The 20,829-nt window shown below is 35.5% G+C and overlaps 2 protein-coding genes across 2 annotated transcripts; one reads left to right on the forward strand and one right to left on the reverse strand.

The window, feature by feature from the left end:
• Positions 1 to 469: 469 nt before the first annotated feature.
• Positions 470 to 1,096, forward strand: LOC131599652 (flowering-promoting factor 1-like protein 1). The gene has a single exon (XM_058871939.1). The coding sequence runs from the start codon at positions 589 to 591 to the stop codon at positions 925 to 927; it is 339 nt and encodes a 112-aa protein (XP_058727922.1). The 5' UTR covers positions 470 to 588; the 3' UTR covers positions 928 to 1,096.
• A 16,554-nt stretch (positions 1,097 to 17,650) lies between these two features.
• Positions 17,651 to 18,660, reverse strand: LOC131597852 (uncharacterized). The gene is made up of 3 exons (XM_058870516.1): positions 18,291 to 18,660; positions 18,050 to 18,188; positions 17,651 to 17,948 (listed from the first exon to the last, which is right to left on the reverse strand). The coding sequence occupies exons 1-3, from the start codon at positions 18,658 to 18,660 to the stop codon at positions 17,651 to 17,653; spliced, it is 807 nt and encodes a 268-aa protein (XP_058726499.1).
• Positions 18,661 to 20,829: the final 2,169 nt, after the last annotated feature.

Raw genomic sequence — 20,829 nt, forward strand, 5'->3', positions numbered from 1 at the left:
TGCGTAGGTTAAAGTTTCCCTAACCTCATTATCTTAGATTATTCATGTAATTCATTTTGCATGCATGTTGTAAATATTATTCTCAAAACAAAACAAAAATTCTCTTTGGACTCTCCAAATTGTTAAGGGAGAATCAACAACCTCTCCCTCTCTCACTTTTACATGTATTTTAGGTGAATTGAGTTTCGAAGACTAATTTTTCAAACTTCAAACGTGACAAGTATTTAAATTGATACTTACTATTTCGGACAGAATCAAAGTCGTCCAACTAAAACGAATTTGAGAACCATCTCGAATCTCATATATCAACAAAGTTTTAGAGACAATGAAACTTCAACTACACTATTCTAGTATTAATTATATCCTTATCAACTTGAACAATTTTAACTATATTTAAATATATATATTAAAATTATTTTTTAAATTAAATTCAGAGCATTCTCACGCATCATTTCATTTATAAATATCTCATTCACCCATCTCCAACTATCATAGCACACTCATCTCAACACAACCACCTCACAAAACCTTAAAACACAAACTTTGTTCTTGTTTCTTCTTTCTTGTTTCTCTTGTACTAGTCCAAGAATGTCAGGGGTTTGGGTGTTCAAGAACGGCGTGGTGCGTCTAGTGGATGGCGCGGAGGCGATGGAGGGTGGACGTCAAGGGTCAGGCGGACGGCGTAAGGTGTTGGTTCACATTGCGAGCAATGAGATTATCACCTCATACGCCGTCCTAGAGCGAAAGCTTAGCTCTTTGGGATGGGAGCGTTACTATGATGACCCTGACTTGCTTCAGTTCCACAAACGCTCCACAGTTCATCTTATCTCTCTCCCTTTGGATTTCAATAGGTTCAAGTCCATGCACATGTATGACATCGTTGTCAAGAACAAGAACTCCTTTGAAGTTAGGGACATGATGATGTAGTAAACACATATTAACAACTATTCTTGTGCATGGCCTTGTAATTTGGATTCTTGGTTTTGCTTCTAAGTCATGTATGTGTGATGATGGTTTGATTTTTCATTAGTGTGACTTAACATGTCTACATGATTTGTTACTCACATTAATCTGTTTACTTTATTCATAGGTTTAACTTGTGTTTTGATTATATATATATATATATATATATATATATATATATATATATATATATATATATATATATATATATATATATATATATATATATATATATATATATATATATATATATATATATATATATATATATATATATATATATATATATATATATATATATATATATATATATATATATATATATATATGTTTTGAGTGAGAGTGACTATCATTTGTGTGAGGGTGCTGTAAATATTTTTAATTGCTTTAAAGTTGAGGTTTTCCCAATTTATATTTGTGTTCTAATTTATTTTATTTAAGCAAAAGCTAAAATTGCAAAGTCATCTTTGTAAACTAATACAATAGAAACTCTTTGCATTAATATTTGGTAAATTAATAAACTCTCTAAAATAATAAATTTGTCCAGTCCCGACTTGGGCCAATATAAAAAATTGACAAACTCAATAAAATAATAAGATAATAATTTTTGGGGAGATCCCTTTATAATTTTCGGTCCCAAGAAAATCATAAATTAATAATTCATAGAAACTGGAAAAAATATATTACACTATATTGAAATATGATTCAATAGTTGTTTGTTTTCCTTTAAGAATACACTGAACACATTTGTTCCTCTTGTTTACATTTATTATATTTCAAAAGTCATTATTGATTTCCAATGGATATGAACACAGCAGTTACTAATTTACATTGAGTCCCAAGGTACGCTGCAACGTAATTCTACGAAGCATAGACTAATTTGCTTTTTTGTTTGACATGTACGGTATGATTACTTAAAAACTCTTTAAATTAATAATTATTAATTTATCGATAAATTAATAACTTTCTAAATTAATAAATTTCTCCAGTCCTGGCATTATTAATTTAAAGAGTTTCTAATGTAGTAACATTTTAACTTTGTCAGCTTTTATTATGAGCAGTTCTAATAGCAAGCAGAAATTTAAGCATGAATAACAATGGAAACACAACAAAAGAAAAGAGACAAAACAGTCACGTTCATATCCTTCAAAATATCATATTTTTGTGCTTTCTATCTTTATAAATATTAAAATGGAGTATATATAGAATTTATGGTCATTTTATAAATATTAAAATGGAGTATATATATATATATATATATATATATATATATATATATATATATATATATATATATATATATATATATATATATCACTACAATATTATTTTATTTTATTTTGTATAATTAGTTATAATCTATGTACAATTGCAGAAATTATAATTATTTTTTAATAAGAAAGCAGCATAATATAGATGACAAACATTTCTTTCTCAAGAAATTTAATACATGTATTTTTAATACTGAATTTAAAGTCTAAATCTCTGAATAATTTTTTTTAATAGGCAACGGAATTCAAAAAACGAGTATTAGGGATTACTCGAACCCTAGTACAAAGGGACACACCCTAGAGACAATCAATGGGGGAGGAGAGCCATTCTAGAAAAGAATAATTATTTTTGTCGTGACATAAGGATAACCACCTCCAAGACAAAAATTTGATAGAATTAAGGCATTCGTCAAAGCTAAACACCCTATCCCTAAACAGAATTTCGTTGCGGAAAAGCCATAAATTCCAAGTAGTGGCTAGCCAAATCAGACCCACGACGGAGCGAAAGGAGGGCTTCACGGAGTGAAAGTGCAAAAGAAAATTGGTGAGAAGATTTAATGGCAGAGTAACCTTATCGCCCATCTAGTTTGCAACGGCTTTCCATATACGGGAAGAGATGAACAGGAGTCAAATAAATGGGATACCTTTTCGTCTTCGGAGAAACAAAAAACGCAGCACTTATCAGAGCTCAAGTGAATAACTCCTCTTTGATAGTTGGTCGCCTGTGGGTAGCTTGTTAATAATGAGACGCCAACCGAAGATGAGGATTCTTGAAGGAGCCTTTAAGTCCCATAAAAAAGCGAGCGCCGTTTTGATTTCGGAGGACCAAAAGAGGAGAGAATCGACCTTAGAGATAAGGTTGTAGCTGGACTTCACGAAGAAATTACCTTCGGGGGTTGCAGCCCAAGAGAACTCGTTAGTACCAACCTGTGAAGAAAAACCAGCAGTAACTAGGTTAAAAAATTCATTCACGATAAACTGAGTATCAACATCCAAACGCGAGAAAAACCAGCAGTAACTAGGTTAAAAAATTCATTCGCGATAAACTGAGTATCGACATCCAAACGCGTCCCGTCTTTAAGAACCATACTCCTCCAATCAGCTCCTTGTTGCTCCATGATGTCTGCCACGGTTCCAATGGGATTTCTAGCGAGATTGAATATTTTCGGGGAAGCGGTCTTCAACGATTGAGGTCTCAACCAGAGGCTGTACTAGAAGGAAGTGAGCCTTCCATTGAGAATCCTGCAAAAAATATTAGAAGAAAAAGAGTTAATATTGTTATCGACCGGGCTGTCCACCAACATAAGGTCTCCCCACCAGATGGAGTCATTATTGTTGATCACGTCCTTAGTGCAGGAGAACATTTTCGCTTCTGGATTTCCGTAACGGTGCCGAAGTAAACCAGTCCAAATAGCCTTTCTATTCCTTATAATCCTCCACTTCCATTTCAGCAGAAGGGATTTATTGAACAACGAAATGTTTTTGATTTCGAGACCGCCACAATTTGCCGGACTGCAAACGGTATCCCAGTTGACCCAATGAATCGTGCGGTTGTTCGCAGTACCCCTCCAAAGAAAGTTGTTTTAGATTCTTCTTATCTCTTTTAAAATCTGCGTAGGAGCTTTGTAGAAAGACAATGAATAAACCGGCATAGCGTTCAGCACTGCGTTAATTATCACGACGCGACCACCTATAGAGAGCAGTTTGCTTTTCCACGAAGAAAGTTTGTTATGCAATTTCTTCACCAAAGCTTTCCACATTGAGGCTTTCCTTGGACTGTCACCAATCATTATTCCAAAGAATTTACAAGGGAAACAATCAATACTGGAGGCCAGAAAAGACGAAGCGTATGACCAGCTCCATTCACTCATATTAATCCCATAAATGTTGCTTTGTTGGAAATTAACGCGCAACCCCAACATTAACTCAAAGCACCTAAAAATTGCTTTAAGACTCCAAAGGTTGTTGTTGTCACCATTTCCTAGAATGATTGTGTCGTCGGCGAACTGAAGGATATCCACTTGAACTTCATTGTTAACGAAGAACCTTGAATAGTCTCCAATTTCCGTTGCTCTTTTCACCATTCTAGTTAGTCCCTCCATTGCCAAGACGAATAGAAAGGAAGATAAGGGATCTCCCTGTCTAAGCCCCTTTTCCACAGGGAAATCCTTTGTAACGCTGCCATTAACCATAACTGACATTGAGCTGGTGAAAACGCAAGCCTCCATCCATTTGAGCCACTTATCTCCGAATCCCATTATTCGCAAAATGAATCTTAAATAATTCCAGCTAACTGTGTCAAATGATTTTTCAAAATCAATCTTCAAAACAAAGAATTGGCTCTTATCTCTTTTAGACATATCGATAATTTCATTCACCATTAAAGCTACGTCATATATGTTTCTTCCTATGATAAAAGCTGACTATTCGATAGAAACCAACTTCCCGATCACGTTCTTGAGTCTTGATGCAAGGATTTTTGACAAGATCTTTTGGAGACATCCTACTAAGCAGATTGGACGGTATTCGGAAAGAGACTAAGGATTTTTAACTTTCAGGATAAGCGCGAGAAAAGAAGCAGTGCAACCTTTAATCAATTTGGCCATAGCATGGAAGTCGTTAACGAAAGTCAGTTTAATACCTTCTACATCTTCCACAATGCCAAGAAGAGTATCAATGGAATTAATGAAGTTATGTCTTTGACGATCTTTCATAACATTGTGAAAGAAATTGGAATTGCGGTCACCCTCCTTTAGCCACGATTGTCTTGACTTCTGCTTCAAAAAACTCTCCTTGATGTCTAAATTCTTCCACATGTCTTTGATAGCCTTTTCTCTGTATGAGGCTAGCACGCTAATATTACCGCCATGATTTTCGACTAACAGCTTATCAAGGTTGTTCAAATTTGTTATGCAGTCCTCCACTTTCAAGTCAATCCAGCTAAAAACTTCTTTGTTCAAATTCCTAAGGCTAGATTTGAGAGCTTTCAGTTTTTCGTTCAGGATATAATCCCCTCTCCCGGAGACCTCGCAGCTCTGCCAAACCGTCTTCGCAAACGAGAAAAAATCAATATGTTTTAACCAGCAGTTGTTGAAACGGAATGGTTTAGGTCCCCAATCGAGGTTGCTGCATATTATCCAAATAGGGCTATGGTCTGAGATATCACGCTTCCCAATCCATTGGCCACAAATGTTCCAGTTGCTCACCATATTGTCTGTTAGCAGGAATCTGTCTAGGCGGCTCATAGAAGTCCTGCTACGGCTGAACCAGGTGAAATGAGACCCAATAGTAGGCAGGTCGATAAGCTCCATGTTATCAATGAAGCCCTTGAAGGCTTCGATTTCATTAGATCAGTTTCCCGATCCAAGACCTAGTCTCTCGTCCTTGTAACAAACAGAATTGAAATCACCTCCGAGGCACCAATCTTCCCCCGTAACTGACCTTCTTCTATGGATCAACTCCTTCCACATAATCCTCCTTTTAGCATAAGAGCAAGAAGCATAAATGTTCACGAAGTTGTAGCAAGCACCCTTCCAATAAGCGTTCAGACCCACGAAACCTTCACCAATAAAGTTGTGATTCAGGGTTAAGGGATCTTTTCTCCAGAGAATAACCATACCTCCAAAAGCACCAGTAGCCCCGCAAAACGTATAGTCGACGTTCCTATTTCCCCAAAATTCCGCCGCAATATCACAATCAAAAGAACTCAGTTTGACCTCTTGAATGAAACATAAATCAACATTACCAGATTGAATGAAGAAACCAATCCTCTTCCTCTTGATTTTGCTTCCACCTCCTCTAATGTTTAAGGAAATAATATTCATGGGAACCTATAGTTTTTCACCTCCCTCAGTATTTTGCCCTCTTTGTCTCTAAGCTCCATTGCCTCAATCAATTTAATCGAGTTCTCCTTGTTGTCCTTGCTAACTAACCCCGGGTTTGAAAATGATTCCCAAACCGCTCTTCCCACCTTAGACTCCTTGTTGTTCCAGAATATCTTCTTGCAGTGTATTAGATCAGAGTCAAAGATGGAACCGCAGCACATAACCGCACCACCTGAGAATCGGTCGCTCCTTTCAGAGTTAACTGAGGTCTGCTCCCTTGGGTTTTTGCCCGAAGAGGAAGAGTTTGAGATGTTGACTGAACAGGTAATAGGTAGAGATTTCTTTCTTTGAAGGCAGTCAAAATAGGAAGCCTTAGATTCAACCATTTCCCCCAAGTCAATATCCACTCTAATTTTTTTCCTGTTTTTCTTAGGCCTTTTGATTACTTTACAAGCATCATCAAAAGAAATTGGGCCAACGGGTGCAACAGGCTCTAAGACAGGCCCAGTCTGGAGCCCTTTGTCAAGGTCCACGGATGAATGTCCCTTGTCCAATTCTCGGGAGCCTAAAGGCAAAATGTCGGATGAAAAAGGAACAACCTCCAATGCGGCATGACAAGATAACATAGGACTGCAACTATGTAACCTATCATCTGTCCTCTCCAAAATATTGCCTTCCTTGTGAACAAAGTCTGAGCCAGCTTTTTCTGCAGCAGAAAGGTGAAAATTACACTCTAGCAAAGAAATATCATTGTTCTCGGGAAGCACCATTGTGTTGTCAACATTGACCTTTGTGTAAGACAAAGGATCTTCGTTATCCGTGCCAACGACTTCGTCTTGATGAGAATCTGGAACAAGGGAACCACTGTCATCCTCCCAAGAGCTTGAAGATTCATCAAAGTATGGAGCAACAGAATCAGACGATTTCTTCTGAGACGGGCCGCTCAACACACTAGAGGGACCTTGAGCTTCCTCCATAATCTTAATTCGAAACACATTGTCGTTAATATTAATGTTGAGCACTTCATTAATCACTGGGGCACAGTTCGTACGGGTCATAAGTCTTGCTATGTCCATCCTCGATTGGTTGCTAGTGTTGTCGTCGCAGCAGATAAGGGTGCCAATGGTGGAAGAGAGGAACTCGAAGAATCTAGGGTTCCACACTTGACATGGGATCCCATAACATCTCAGCCAGGTAACTCTTACGGGATCCACGTCAGTCGCATTCCATCTCCTTACCTCTTTAAACCATTGATTAAGCTAGTCTGAACCTTCTCCTGTAAGGGCTTCAAGTTCACCAGGTTCTAAATCTTCAAGTAACCACATGTAGGCCCCCAATGGAGTAACTTTGATAGAAAAGAACCCCTCCGAGTGGAAAATTTGTTGCATGCTATAAGTTAGACCAGATTTTCCGTAATGCCCACGTAAGCCTTCTCAAATCTGGATAGCACGTCTTCCCTAGCCTGAAATTTTAAGTGAAACGATGAGGTTTTAACTGGAAGAGAGTTATGGTCGCCGTTTCCGTTGCGTCTTGTAACCTCCGCATAAGACAACCCTACATCACCCTCCGTGCGGTCACCCCTCGATCTTGGACCAGAGTAAAAGCGGTTTTTGATATTCTCAACGTGCTTCTCCTCCTTAAACCTAACATGCTTCCCCCTCACACCATTCCTTTTTGAAGGTGAATCGCCCCTATGAAACTTTTGCACATTGGCAAAAAGCTTCCTTCCCTCAATAAACAGGTTATCAAGCTTGTTAGCCATGATATTCACGTCACTAACATTGTAGAAGCGAACGAAACTGAATTTCTTCCCTTTTTATCCTCCTGGACGGAATGATTACCTCATCAATGTCTCCTAGCGCTTCAGAGTGAGAGTAAAGGTCTTTAGCCCTCAGACCTTCATGAAACTCAATGAAGAAAAAGGAGGTTGAGAGACGAACACCCTTGACGACTTCCTTCTTCTTAGCATCTACTCTACCTTCAGAGAATATTTTGTTATTTTTGCGGGTAACCCTTGTCCATGCTTCATGAGTCTTACTTGTAGTTGAAAATGCCATTTGAATGATGAAGAAGTAACTAGGAGAGAGGTTAGACTTTCTCTCCCATCGTCTTGTTTGCTAAAAGATCCTCTAAATAAATTCAAACAAGTAGACATCAACAACTCATTTACTCCAAGAAATGCAACACAATTTATTTTCTGAGATCACTTTTCTTAATGCTCTCTTTCAATTGTTTCATGAAAAAGAGAGAGTGCGTTTCATAAACACTATGCAAGCTTTGCTTGCTTTGTATATTCATTTGTGTTAATTTTAATTGTAAGAGTCTTCATTCTTATATACAATATGAACACTTAATCTGGTTGTAACTCAAAATTAGTTATTCACCTAACTAACCAGCCTAGCATAATCATGCACATTTCTTAACATACTCATGCATAATACATCATTATACACATACTTGCATTCTTCTAATATACTCTCACAAGATCATGGTGGTGTGAGCAAAATTACTTTGAAATTGTTTAAAAATTAGTGAGTAAAGTTGTTGGGGTGGTTTGGTGAGTGCATCAGCTAGTTGGGCATGAGCCGGTACATATTGAATATATAAATGATTGGCTACGACTTTCCCTAGCAAAATGTATATCTAGTTCAATGTACTTTGTTCTTGCATGGAGAATCGGGTTATTGAAAAGCAATAGAGAATTGAGGTTATCACACAACTGAGTAGGCCCGAGGTACTCGATGTGTAGCTCATAAAGGATAGATTTCGGCCAAAGTAATTACAATGTGGTGTGTGCCAATGTTCGATATTCAACTTATGTGCTTGACCTTGCGACAAACACTTGTTTCTTCAAGCTACATGGCACAAGGTTGGGACCACACAATACACATAGGAGCTTACCTTTTTACTTCCAAATCGCAAGTGAAAGTATGAGGGCTTAGAGTATGTATACATATTTTAGGTGCAGGTGTGGTTTATAGAAGAATGTTGGGACACTGAACCTGATGAATTTGTGAGGTGAAACATGAATATTCACCTATTTGAAAGCCATTCTTGAATGGAAATCATTTTCATTAAACACTACATCTTTGGAGATAAAGATTCTTCCCTCTAAATTGGTACATTTATGGTCCTTGTGTGTAGGAGACACCCTCAAATATACACACTCAGTGCTCCTGAATTCCAATTTATGCTTGTTGTAATGCCTCAAGAATGGAAAGCATGTATACCCAAAAGGTGATATGTAATGAAGCATAATCAAGTAGTCTATTGAGCAAGTAAAATGCAATGGTAAAATTGTGATCCCAAAAGGTGAGAGGTAATGAAGCATAATCAAGTAGTCCCATTTCAACTATTTGTTTATGCTTCCTCTCAACTATTTTATTTTGATGGGAATTGTGAGGACATGTTAGCCTATGCATGATGCTTTGCTCCCGAAGTATTTTGGTGAAGGCTTTGAATTCTCCTCCAAAATCAGAATGAGTGGCCTTGGTCTTGGCTTGAAATTGTGTTTGAATATATCTTTGAAACAATTTGAAGGTAGAGATTGCATCACTTTTCTGCTTGAGCATGTATATCCAAGTGTACTTGAAAAAAGCATCCACAAATGCAATATAGTAGTTGTAACCACTACTTGAGGGTGATAGTGAGGATCTTCATAGGTCAGTGTGAACTAGTTCAAACAAATGTGTGTAATTGGTATTATACCAAAGAGAAAATAACTTGTGGGATTCACCAACGCAATATGAATTGCAAAAATCAATAACGTTTTTAGTGTTTTTAGGGATATTACTCAATTGAGATATACTCTTTAGAGCTCTAGGGTTGGTATGTCCTATATAGCATGTCATATAGACCAGACATTTGGACTAACAATTGTATGTACATATTGAATTTTATTATGAATATGAGTAGCTAAAGTGTGATTGACAGTTGGGGCATTAACTTTATAACTTATGCCTCAAGTAATTTCTTGAAGGTTCTAAATCAAGGCTGGTGAAGCAATACAAACCACTTTCATCTAGGAATCCTTAAAGTAGCACCACATTAGATGCTTGAGATTTAATGAAACACTTTTTATAATGAAACTAAAAAAAGACGATGTTATCCCTAGCAAGCTTGGAAACAGATATTAAATTCCTAGTAATGGATGGCACGTGTAGTATATCAGTTAGATTCAACAAATAATTTTACACAAGATTAGAGAAAACTTAAGAATGATCAGCTGTTTTGACCTCTAGACTATGTCCATTACCAACTACCTTTTTGTTTGGCCCTGCACAAGAGTAAATATGTTGTAAATTCCTATTGCTACATGTAATATGATGAGATACACCTGAGTTTGTAAACCAGATATGTGACTCGAGATCTTGAGGAATTACCAATGAGTTATGATGTGTTAAGTGAATTGTTGCTTGTGGAGCATGTGATATAGGAGTGTGGGAGCTTTGAGTACCAGTTGAGTTGTTGTCGATCCTTTGGACTGAGACTTATGATTATCAGGTTCACAATTCTCATCAAACATGTACCAACATTCATAAACATAATGGCAATACATGTTGCACAATTGACATGTAGGCATGTTTCTAGTAGTGTAAGTTTTCCTACCACGACCTATGCCATGTGTGTTCCTTCCTCTGCCATAAAAATAATGATGACCATTGGCATTAGAGGCACCATGTTTGATAAATTCTGAGTTAAGTAAGCCTTGCGCTACATTTGTAGTTGCACTAAGGGAGGTCAACTCCTGCATGTACTTATCCAATTGATCCTCTTGGACATATAAGAGGGCTTCAACATCATAGATATTTTTTCATTCTCATTTTCTATAGATAATCATAATGAAGGGGCTGTACTCCTCTGGAAGCCCTTATAATATTGCATCAATTTGATCCATTCCTTAAGATTTCCATTAAAAACACTTGAGCTTTTGCACAAGCTCAGTCCAATAACATTTTATGAAAAAACTTGAGCTTTTGCACCAGATCATCCCAACAACCTTACACAAACAATCTTGAGCTTTAATACAGATTCAACTCAACAACCTTAAACAAAAATACCTAGAGCTTTTATGCAGGTTTAACTCAACAACCTTACATGAAGATTTTTTACAAGTTTGTCTTGCAACCTTCAAATCAATTACAAAATATCCCAATAGAAGTAAATTCTTGAATAAACAATTATAGCACAACAACAACACGGTTTTAGATGAAACTTTTCACTTTATTGGCTCTAAGGCAATTCTAGTGAAAAAGAACTTTATAAAAGAATGAGTAAAAAAAATAGGAGAGGAGTTTTATTCAAGAAAGTTGTGTATTTAATCATGAGGATTCTTCTTTATATAAGAAAAATCTAGCTCAAAGAGAAAATAATCCATGGGATTTTCAAACTATTTATCCACTAAAAACATGTCTTAACCTATTAGCTCCATCCAAAAAAAGAAAACTTTGAATTTCGACATCACTTAACCTATTACAAGCCTCCTTAATCAATTAGGAGGCATTACGGTTTTATTTAGTTGATTAGAAAAATTTTTGATCAATTAACCAATGTATTTTGTCTTCCTAATTGACAAACAAGCTTCTTAATTATTTAAGCATTTTTTTCGTATTTGTTTTAAGAAATTTTTATCAAAAAGATAAGAAGTTTGAAATACTTTTGTGTGTGCGTGTGCGTGCGCGTATTATCTTAGTACTTCAAGACCTATTCTTGCTTTATTTACAATTAACTAATCAAAAGCAAGATAAAATTCTAAGCACATGATCTAACAAGCTTTGACAACTTCACAACTTCGGGTTCACATCTTTATAACTTCAAGTTCCTTTGATAACTTTCTGTATCTTTGTTTGGTTGTTTCAACTGAAACTTGAACATTTTATCTTGTGCTTACTTATTGACTAATGATACTTTATATATTTCTTTCTTGTTTAGTTGTCATCACCAAAACCAGTGGAATGCATTTACCTACACATCACATAGAACTGCAATTAAATCTACTGCTTCAGGCCTATGGTTCGAAAAATGGTCAAATAATTGGCCTCTGATAGGCAGATGCAGAAAAAAATATACATCTTCCAAAGTTATACTCACCTTAAGAAAGAGTAGATTAAAGAAATATCTTTAAGTGTCATCTTTCAATAAAAGAAGGCAGAATTCCGTGGTCGATGAATTAAAAACCAATCCTAGCAACATCATTTATTCTGAATGGTATTAATACTTTCTGAAACCATGAAGCATCAAATTGTACCATACATGTTATCTTCCTACCTTGGTTGATACACTTCATTGTCTCACAGAACTACAAAAATGAATTTGTGAATGTAGTCAAGATCAGACATTTAATATCAATATGAATATGATAAATAATAATTAAATATAGTATTTACCTATTCGTTCTAAATGTAATGAGCAACATGGTCTGCATATAGCGGAAGAAGTGACGTGTCTGGTATACTTTTGGGAAATATATCAAGTGTGGGAATAGGTACATGGGGATAAGCACAAGTTTGGGGCCTTTCATGAAACCAAGAACTGTGACTATATGGTGATGGTTCAAAAAAATTGTTAGATCTTTTCCCTACTTCAAACGGTGTTGTTTGGGCCATCGGCGAATTACCTTTACCTCTACGTAAGGAGGAATGTTGTGATACTCTATCATGCATATACCTTTATCGTTCATCAATTATTTTTTGATAGTTATATGTTAATAAACAACTAAATGGGTGTCAAAGATACATGGAAAAATAAGAATATAACAAAAATTACAACATTTTTTCATTTTACGGAATATATCATTCAAATGGTGTCTCCAAAAGTTATCATTTTGATGCGCGGAAACAAAAAACCTCCTAACAAAAACACCAAATATAACAAAACAATTCTATAAAAATGAAATGGAGATAAATTTATTAAATAAAAACAAATATATATATATATATATATATATATATATATATGAGTTTGTTGTTAACCAAATATAAAGCGAGGAAGTAAGCAAGGTCACCATCTTTCCTCAAATCCAACAACATAATGCAAGGAACAATGGAATTTGATTTTAAATGTGAGGTGAGAGTGAAAGAGTTAGGGTTCTGAGTGAAAGACTTTTGAGTAGGAGTGAGAGCGACAAAGAAAATGGTGAAGGTGTGAGAATGACCAAAGGGAGTTTATGGTATTTTGGGGATTTTTAAAGTTACTAAATGGAGGGAAGGGAAGGTTCTATCGTGTTATATTAATAGAAACCTTAGATATCATCTTACAACATGATATGTTTGAATGTTACCAAACACATTCCTTTAACTTTTAGTGAGTGAGTCCTATAAGAACAAAACTTAGTTATGCATCTGGCCTTATATTTTGATGATAACATTACATGATATACTATAGAACAATTTAGTACTCTAACGATTTATATCTAGTGTGTGGCTTTTGCTAACAAGTTCGGAGTCTAAAGATAAGGCGTGTAACGCCATCATGCTCTAGACTCAACACACTCTGATTTTGGAAGAAACCAGTCGTGTTTACAATGACCTATTCGAGTTCCAAAATGCTTCTATTAAAACGGTTTTAATGAATGTTAGTGATAGAGCTTCTGATCGTGACTCTTGTGGAAGAGCTTCTGAAGACTTCTTTAGCTCTGTGATTCTGTTGTCCAAGTTCTAAAGATTCTAAAGGCAGGGTTCTGAAGTAACAAGTTCTAAAGATTCTGAAAAAAAGATTCTAAAGACCAAGTGCTGAAGACTCTAAAAACAAGGTTCTGGATGAACAAGTTCTGAAGACTGATGAATTAGGTTCTGAAGATTCAAGTTTTGGTCCTTTTAAACATGCTTCATCATCAACTATCAGAAACCTTTGAAGATTAGAAGATAAGATTAAAATTGATTTGCATGAGGAAATAATACAACGTACATATGTTTCCACTACCCAGATAAGGTGGTGCAAGGACTGTACTATGGTAATATGTTATCAAACACTCCCTCACTGGGCATTGTGGACAAAACAACTAGAATTAAGTATTCTTATTCTATCCTTCAACATACTTTTTTTGCTATAAAAGAAAGACCTGGAAGATTGAGGATAAGAAGAATTAAAGTGAATGATACTCTAAAAAACTTACCCTGAAATGCTGCTCAAATCTCTCTGATATATTCTTTGTACAGTTTTGTAAAAGAAAGTGAACTTTTGTTCGTAAACTTGCAGTAAATGAGCTTTTGTTCATATACTTGCTATTAACATTTTTGTGATATTTGATTGTATTTAAACTTGTGTAATATGCTTTCAAGAAGCAACCTTGTAAACACAACTCATTGTATTTCAACTTGTAAGTTGATAGTTTCTTGAGAGACTAGGGTATAGTCAAATTTTCTCAAGAAGACATTGACGGATAGTCTTTGTGGTTTACAACACTAAAAATTATTCTTCGTTATGGTTCTATAATCAGTTCGTTTATAGTGGATTAAGTCCTTATTTGAGAAGGCAAAATCACCTTGGCGGGTGGATCGGATTAACTTCGTCAATAGTGAACCAGGATAAAAATAATTGTGTCATTTATTTTTGTTCTTGTGTTCTTTGCTTTTGAATTGGGAAGAATTTATTTTTAACCTTGAAACTCAATTCAAACCCCCCTTTCTTGTGTTTCTCACACCTTTAATTGGTATCAGAGCTCCGGTTCTGGTATTGATTGTTATCAAACACTTAACCGTGTCAGATAAAGATCCATAATTTTCTATGAAACACAATGGCCATTCCACCACCACCGCCATCAGTTATCAATGAAAGAGATCGTTATAACGCCAAATCTCTAATCTTTGATGGAGAAAGATTTGATTACTAGAAGGACAGAATAAAAAGTTTATTTCTTGGTCACGATATTGATCTATGGGATATGGTAGTAGATGGCTACGAATATCCTGTGGATACTAGTGGAAACAAGATCGAAAGAAGAAGTATGAACAATCAACAAAAGAAAGAGTATAAGAATCATCATAAATCTAGAACCATTCTTTTGAATGTGATTTCTTATACCGAGTATGAAAATATAACAAATAGAGACTCTGTTAAGTCTATATTTGATTCTTTGAGAATGACTCATGAGGGTAACGCTTAAGTAAAGGAGACCAAGGCGCTTTCCTTGACTCAAAAATATGAAGCCTTCAAGATGGAAGATGATGAAACTATTGAGAACATGTTCTCAAGGTTTCAGCCTCTTGTTGCGGGACTAAAGGTTTTGAACAAAATGTATCCAACTTCAGATCACGTGAAGAATATTATCAGAAGTTGCCAACAAGATAGAGGTCGATGGTAACTGCACTGAAACTTGCCAAAGATCTGAACAATACTTCTATTAAAGAAATTATTAGTTCTTTAAGAAGTCGTAAAATAGAGGTAAATCGGTTGCTCTAAAATGTGCCAGAAAGTCTAAGAAGACTAAAGCTCTTTAAGCTGAAGAGGAGGAAGAATCTGAAGAATATTTTAATGAAGATGAGTTATCGCTTCTTTCCAGAAGGGTAAACCAACTCTGGAAGAGGAAGCAAGACAACAAGTTCAGAGGATCAAGAAGGACAGGTGGTCGCTTCGAGTCTACTTCTAGACTAAAGAAGTCTAATAACAACAAAGATGTCACTTTCTACGAGTGCAAAGAGTTAAGTTACTACAAGAACGATTGACCAAACCTCAAAAAGGAAAAACCCAAGAAGAGAGCTTTGAAAGGCAAGAAGAGATGGCTTATGTCAACCTAGGATGATTCTTACTCTTCAGAAGATGACTCCGAAGAAGAGCAAGCTAATGGTTATGCTATTATCTTTAATCAAAAATCCTGTAAAAGTGTTAGTCAGAAGAATAGCTCTATCCTATTCAATGTAAATAGGAAGAAGAACATCTATAAGATTAGAATTTTTTATCTTAAAGAGAAAAATTTAAAATGTCTTATGTTTGTTAATGAAGAGCAATGGATGTAGCATAGATGATTGGACCATGTTAGTATGAGAAATATTTCTCAATTGAACAAGCTTAATTTAATCATAGGTTTTCCTAATTTGAATTTATCTTCAAAGGCTCTTTGTCAAGTCAAAATGGCAAGATTTTTAAAAGTTCTTTTAAAGCAAAGAATGTTCTTTCTACCTTTAGGCCTCTGGAGCTTGTGCACATTGACTTGTTTGGACCAGTGATAATTTATTCTGTTAATGGTAAGAAGTATGGATTAGTCATTGTTGATGACTACAGTAGATGGATTTGGGTTAAATTTCTAAAACACAAGAGTGAGTCACATTTTGTGTTCACTACCTTCTGTACTCAAGTGCAAAATGAGAAGAACTCTAAAATTGTCAAAGTTAGAAGTGATCATGGTGGCGAGTTTGAAAACAAACAGTTTGAGAAGCTATTTGATGAGAATGGCATTTCCCAAAATTTCTCCTGCCCTAGAACTCCATAGAAAAATGGAATTGTAGAGAGGAAGAATAGGAATCTTCAAGAGATGGTCAGAACCATGATCAATGAGATTAACATGGCAAAGCACTTCTTGGTAGAGGCAGTTAACACAACTTGTTATATTCATAATAGAGTCTCTATCAGACCTATTATGGGTAAGACTTCTTATGAATTGTGGAAGAATAATAAATCCAACATTTTATATTTTCATCCATTTGGATGTAATTGTTTCATTCTGAACACTAAGGAGAATCTTAAAAAGTTTGATTCTAAAGCAGATAAATGTATCATGTTAGGATACTCTGAACGCTAAAAAGGCTATAGAGTATACAAAACTGAAACATGTGTTTTTGAAGAATCAATTCATGTTAGATTCAATGATAAGTTTGACTCTGAAAAGTCAAAGCTAGTTGAAATCGGAGTCTTTTCCAATGATTGTAGATTTTATCCATGCGTATCCGGAAATGAAGCTTCATCGTTTTGGAAATAAGATACACACATGGAAGACCGTAAGTCTTCCTAAGAGTACATCCACAATTAGAGCTGTTTCAACCTATCTTCTCGGCTCGCTTCGCTTTGTGAAAATAAAATGTAATCCTTCCCGAGAGGCATTGCCAATCAACTACGAATAGAGGGTGTTATCTTTGAATTTTTGTTCTAACACGGTAATGCTCTGACCAAAAATTGTTTGTATTTCATTATGTTGGTTTTGGAGCATACAACATCCCACTCTCTATAAAAATCACCCTTATTATCACCTAACCATTTCTTCAATGGCGAATGTGCAGACTCGACTCTGTTGGTTGTTGTGTTTCTGAGGTGTCTAACCTGATCGATCCAAGCACAAACAATCTTCTCCTTCAATTAGCCAAGAATAATACTCTCAATGTATTTCAGGAAATCTGGATATTTAGAACACACACTCCTAAAATGCATTACAGAGGCAGCATACAAGTCTTTTGTGGATAAGTTTAATATACCAGTTCATGCATCCATTATCTTTTCCACCATCACACCTGGTTTGACCATTTTTTTCGTCTTCTCCCTTGATTTGTTTGGTGTCAACCGCAAGTTTGAATCTACTTCCCATATTTTTGTTATGTGATATTGACAAAGTAATGAGTAATATGTAGGAAACACCTTTGCAACTGAATTCGTCAGTATGGTGTCTTAATCTGTGACAATTGCCTTCAACGTGTTTTCTTGGTCCTTCAATAAGGTGTTGGACATTTCCAATGCCCATGTAACGTTGTCTTCTTTTTCGGATTCCAAAAATGCAAACCCCACTGAAAAAGTCTTCTCTGTAGATGTAACACCAACAATTTCTAGAAGCGGAACCCTATACTTGTTGGTCTTATACGTTGAATCAATCATAAGGACGGTGGAAAATATGTTGAACAACTTTATACTTTTGGGATGAGTCCAAAATATGTCACGAACAATGAATTTATCCTCACAAACTCTGTACCTAAAAACATAGTGGTTGTCATCCAAAAACTTCAAAATTTATTGCATTTCAGATCTTAGACCTCTTATCGCCAAATTTTTTCGTTAAGACGCATTATATACCAGCTTGATATTTGAAACATTTCCAGTTTTTTCCGTTTCAAATCTACGAGTATGTCTTTAGGCGCCACGCTAATTAAAGGCACGTCTGAAACAATTTCATTCTCCTTCGGTTTAAGGCGACATGCGATGGAATGACCGGCTAGCTTGCATTACAAGGCATGATTATGTAAACCAGAAGTCACATTAAATTTTCATGTATCATCTGTCTTACGGTGTCCGCAAAGTTTAAACATGCACTTACATTTTCTTAATCTGGTATCATCACATTTCAACTTTCGAATCAGTGGAACATACGTGTCACTTCTCTCGCATCTCATGGTTACAAATGCTTTCCTTCTACTAGAGTCGGACCTTCCGATTACAATGTCACACTCCAATTTCCCATCCACCATGTGTACCCATTTAAGCATATGTTCACGAGCAATAAACAATTTTTCATTTGTAAACTGTTGACATACATATATCTCGACATCAACCAGACTAACATCTTCCTTCACCGCATCCGATTTAACATCTTCCTTCACCTCATTCGGTTTAACTCCATCCTTCGCTTTATCAGGTTTTGTATCATTACTTACAGCAGCTTTGGAAAACATATCCGGATGCACCATATCTAAAATGAATTAAAACAGAAAAACTGTTAAAAAAATCACACCAGGCAAATTCGGATATGCATCTCCGGAACATATAATAGGTGAATTCGAATATGCATCTCCGGACTCAACGTAGATTTTTTTCAGATCAAGAACAAGATTAATGCAAGCAATGAAGGATAAAATGAGTAAACTTTACCTTAAATTGCTACTTCTTTTGCTCCATTAGATGTGATAAAACACAATAATGATGATTTGGAGACGAAAAGTTGATTGAAAGTGGAACTTTTTTTAAGGGTTTTGAGATATAAAGGATGAATGAAGTATGGGAGGGATGATTCATGCAAAGTGGTGATATATTTAATTTTCCGCTTGACATTTTCGGAGATGCGTCTCCGAAAATTTCATTGAATGAATAAAAGTTAATTCTCATTGAAAAATGTTTGAAAAATGGGTTCAAGGATGTTTTCGGAGATGCATCTCGAATACACCCCAGAAATATTCGCAGATCCATCTCCAAACGAAATTTTGACAAAAATAATTCATAGTGCATTCGGAAATGTATCGCCAAAAACTTATGAGAGCATTTTTTTCATTTTTCAGATGTGTGATTCACATAGCAAGAGTGATAAAATAAATTCCCCCAAATATTTACCTAAAATTTGAGTTTCTCTCAAACCCTACATTTTGGAGAGCTTAATATGCAAGTCCCCTCTCATGTTTCTTGAAAATATAATATGCGTTTTCTTTGTTGATTTGTTAACAAATAGAACTCATTGATTATAGGGAATTTCTTTGTACACCTTGTAGGAAACCTGACAATCTCAAAATGTCCTTCAGAGATGCATCTTCGAACGCACCCCAAATCAAATTTCAAAGCGTTTCAAAAATGCATCTCTGAAAACACCCTGTTTACACTTGAACGTTAAATTTAAACATTTAGTGATATTTTTCGGAAATTCATTTCTGGAATATTTTTAAACAAAACCATTAGGGCATGTTTCGAATATGCATATCCGAAAACCCCCTATTTTCGTTAAAAAATAAGGGCTGAATTCGGAAGTGTATATCCGAAACATGTCCTGACAGAGGATAAGAATTCTTGGGACCAAATTGCTCCAAATCTTTTATAAATAGGGTCTTCAAACCACTTCTTCAACATCACACACCACAAATCAGAGATGACTCAAACATATCCTCATCTTACTTTTGTTTATTTCAATGGTGCGAAACCGCCACTTCAATTTAGGTTCTCCAAGGACACACCTCTTGTCGAGCTGATTATCATACTCAATTTTCTCCTACAATATTAGAAAATTGAAAGGTAGTCAAGCTTGAGTATCGTTCACCATAACTTAACACTGAAGAAAAGGTATAGTTCACCCATTTTATACTGAAGACGGATGACGATTTAAAGGTTATGTGAAATACTTTTCGTTGATACTCTACTAAGGGTCTGATTGAAGTGGATGCGAAGATTCAGAGATCAGGAGAAGGTGTTATCAAAATGTTGCAACGTCCTCATCTACCTGTTTATAACAACATGTAATGTTAAATTTCTGTTTCAATATCTATGTAATTTCGACTATCAATGTTAAATTCTGTTAAGCTTCTTTGGTTTTTAAGTTTTGTTTTCTGGAAATCATTTAGTGTTTATTTCGGATATGTACTTCTGAAATCTACCAATGGGTGAATTTGAAAATACATCTTTAAAAACACCCTTAAAAAAATGAAACGTGATGCGTTCGAATATGTATCTCTGGATTTAGGGGATAAACTGAAATTTCGCAAAAAATCTTCTTAAGAAGATTAAGAAATATACAAAAAAATTCTCTTGATTATATCCAAAACTATTTTCATTTGTAACTCTGTAATTTAACCAAACAACATCAAGTCATCATCAACAAACATCAACTCCCATCATTCACTCCTTGGAGGTCTCCAACTTCCATCATCCACCCCCTTGGGAAATAAGATCTACCCCTTAGGAAATAAGATGTGATAACTTCTTCATATAGAACATAGAGATAATGTGAAATAGGATCTCGTTGTCAAATTCCTCATTGAGGATTGAAATATTCTGCTCTTTCTCCATTCCACTTTCTTCATTCCACTTGACATTGGTAGTCACACTTGAAACTGAACCCATAATGATTCCGAATAATGGATTAGTAAAAGGCCATAAGC

This window comes from Vicia villosa, linkage group LG4 (assembly GCF_029867415.1).
Source record: "Vicia villosa cultivar HV-30 ecotype Madison, WI linkage group LG4, Vvil1.0, whole genome shotgun sequence".
Lineage (NCBI taxonomy): Eukaryota > Viridiplantae > Streptophyta > Magnoliopsida > Fabales > Fabaceae > Vicia > Vicia villosa.

Excerpts from the sequence above, each read along its gene's own strand:
- LOC131599652 (XM_058871939.1), top strand. The coding sequence starts at position 589 with ATGTCAGGGGTTTGGGTGTTCAAGAACGGCGTGGTGCGTCTAGTGGAT.
- LOC131597852 (XM_058870516.1), bottom strand. The coding sequence starts at position 18,660 with ATGGTGCATCCGGATATGTTTTCCAAAGCTGCTGTAAGTAATGATACA. Across the intron at positions 18,189-18,290 it reads TGATACCAGATTAAGAAAAT|CCGGTCATTCCATCGCATGT; the intron begins GTAAGTGCATGT and ends AATGCAAGCTAG. Across the intron at positions 17,949-18,049 it reads ATGTTTCAAATATCAAGCTG|GTACAGAGTTTGTGAGGATA; the intron begins GTATATAATGCG and ends CTATGTTTTTAG.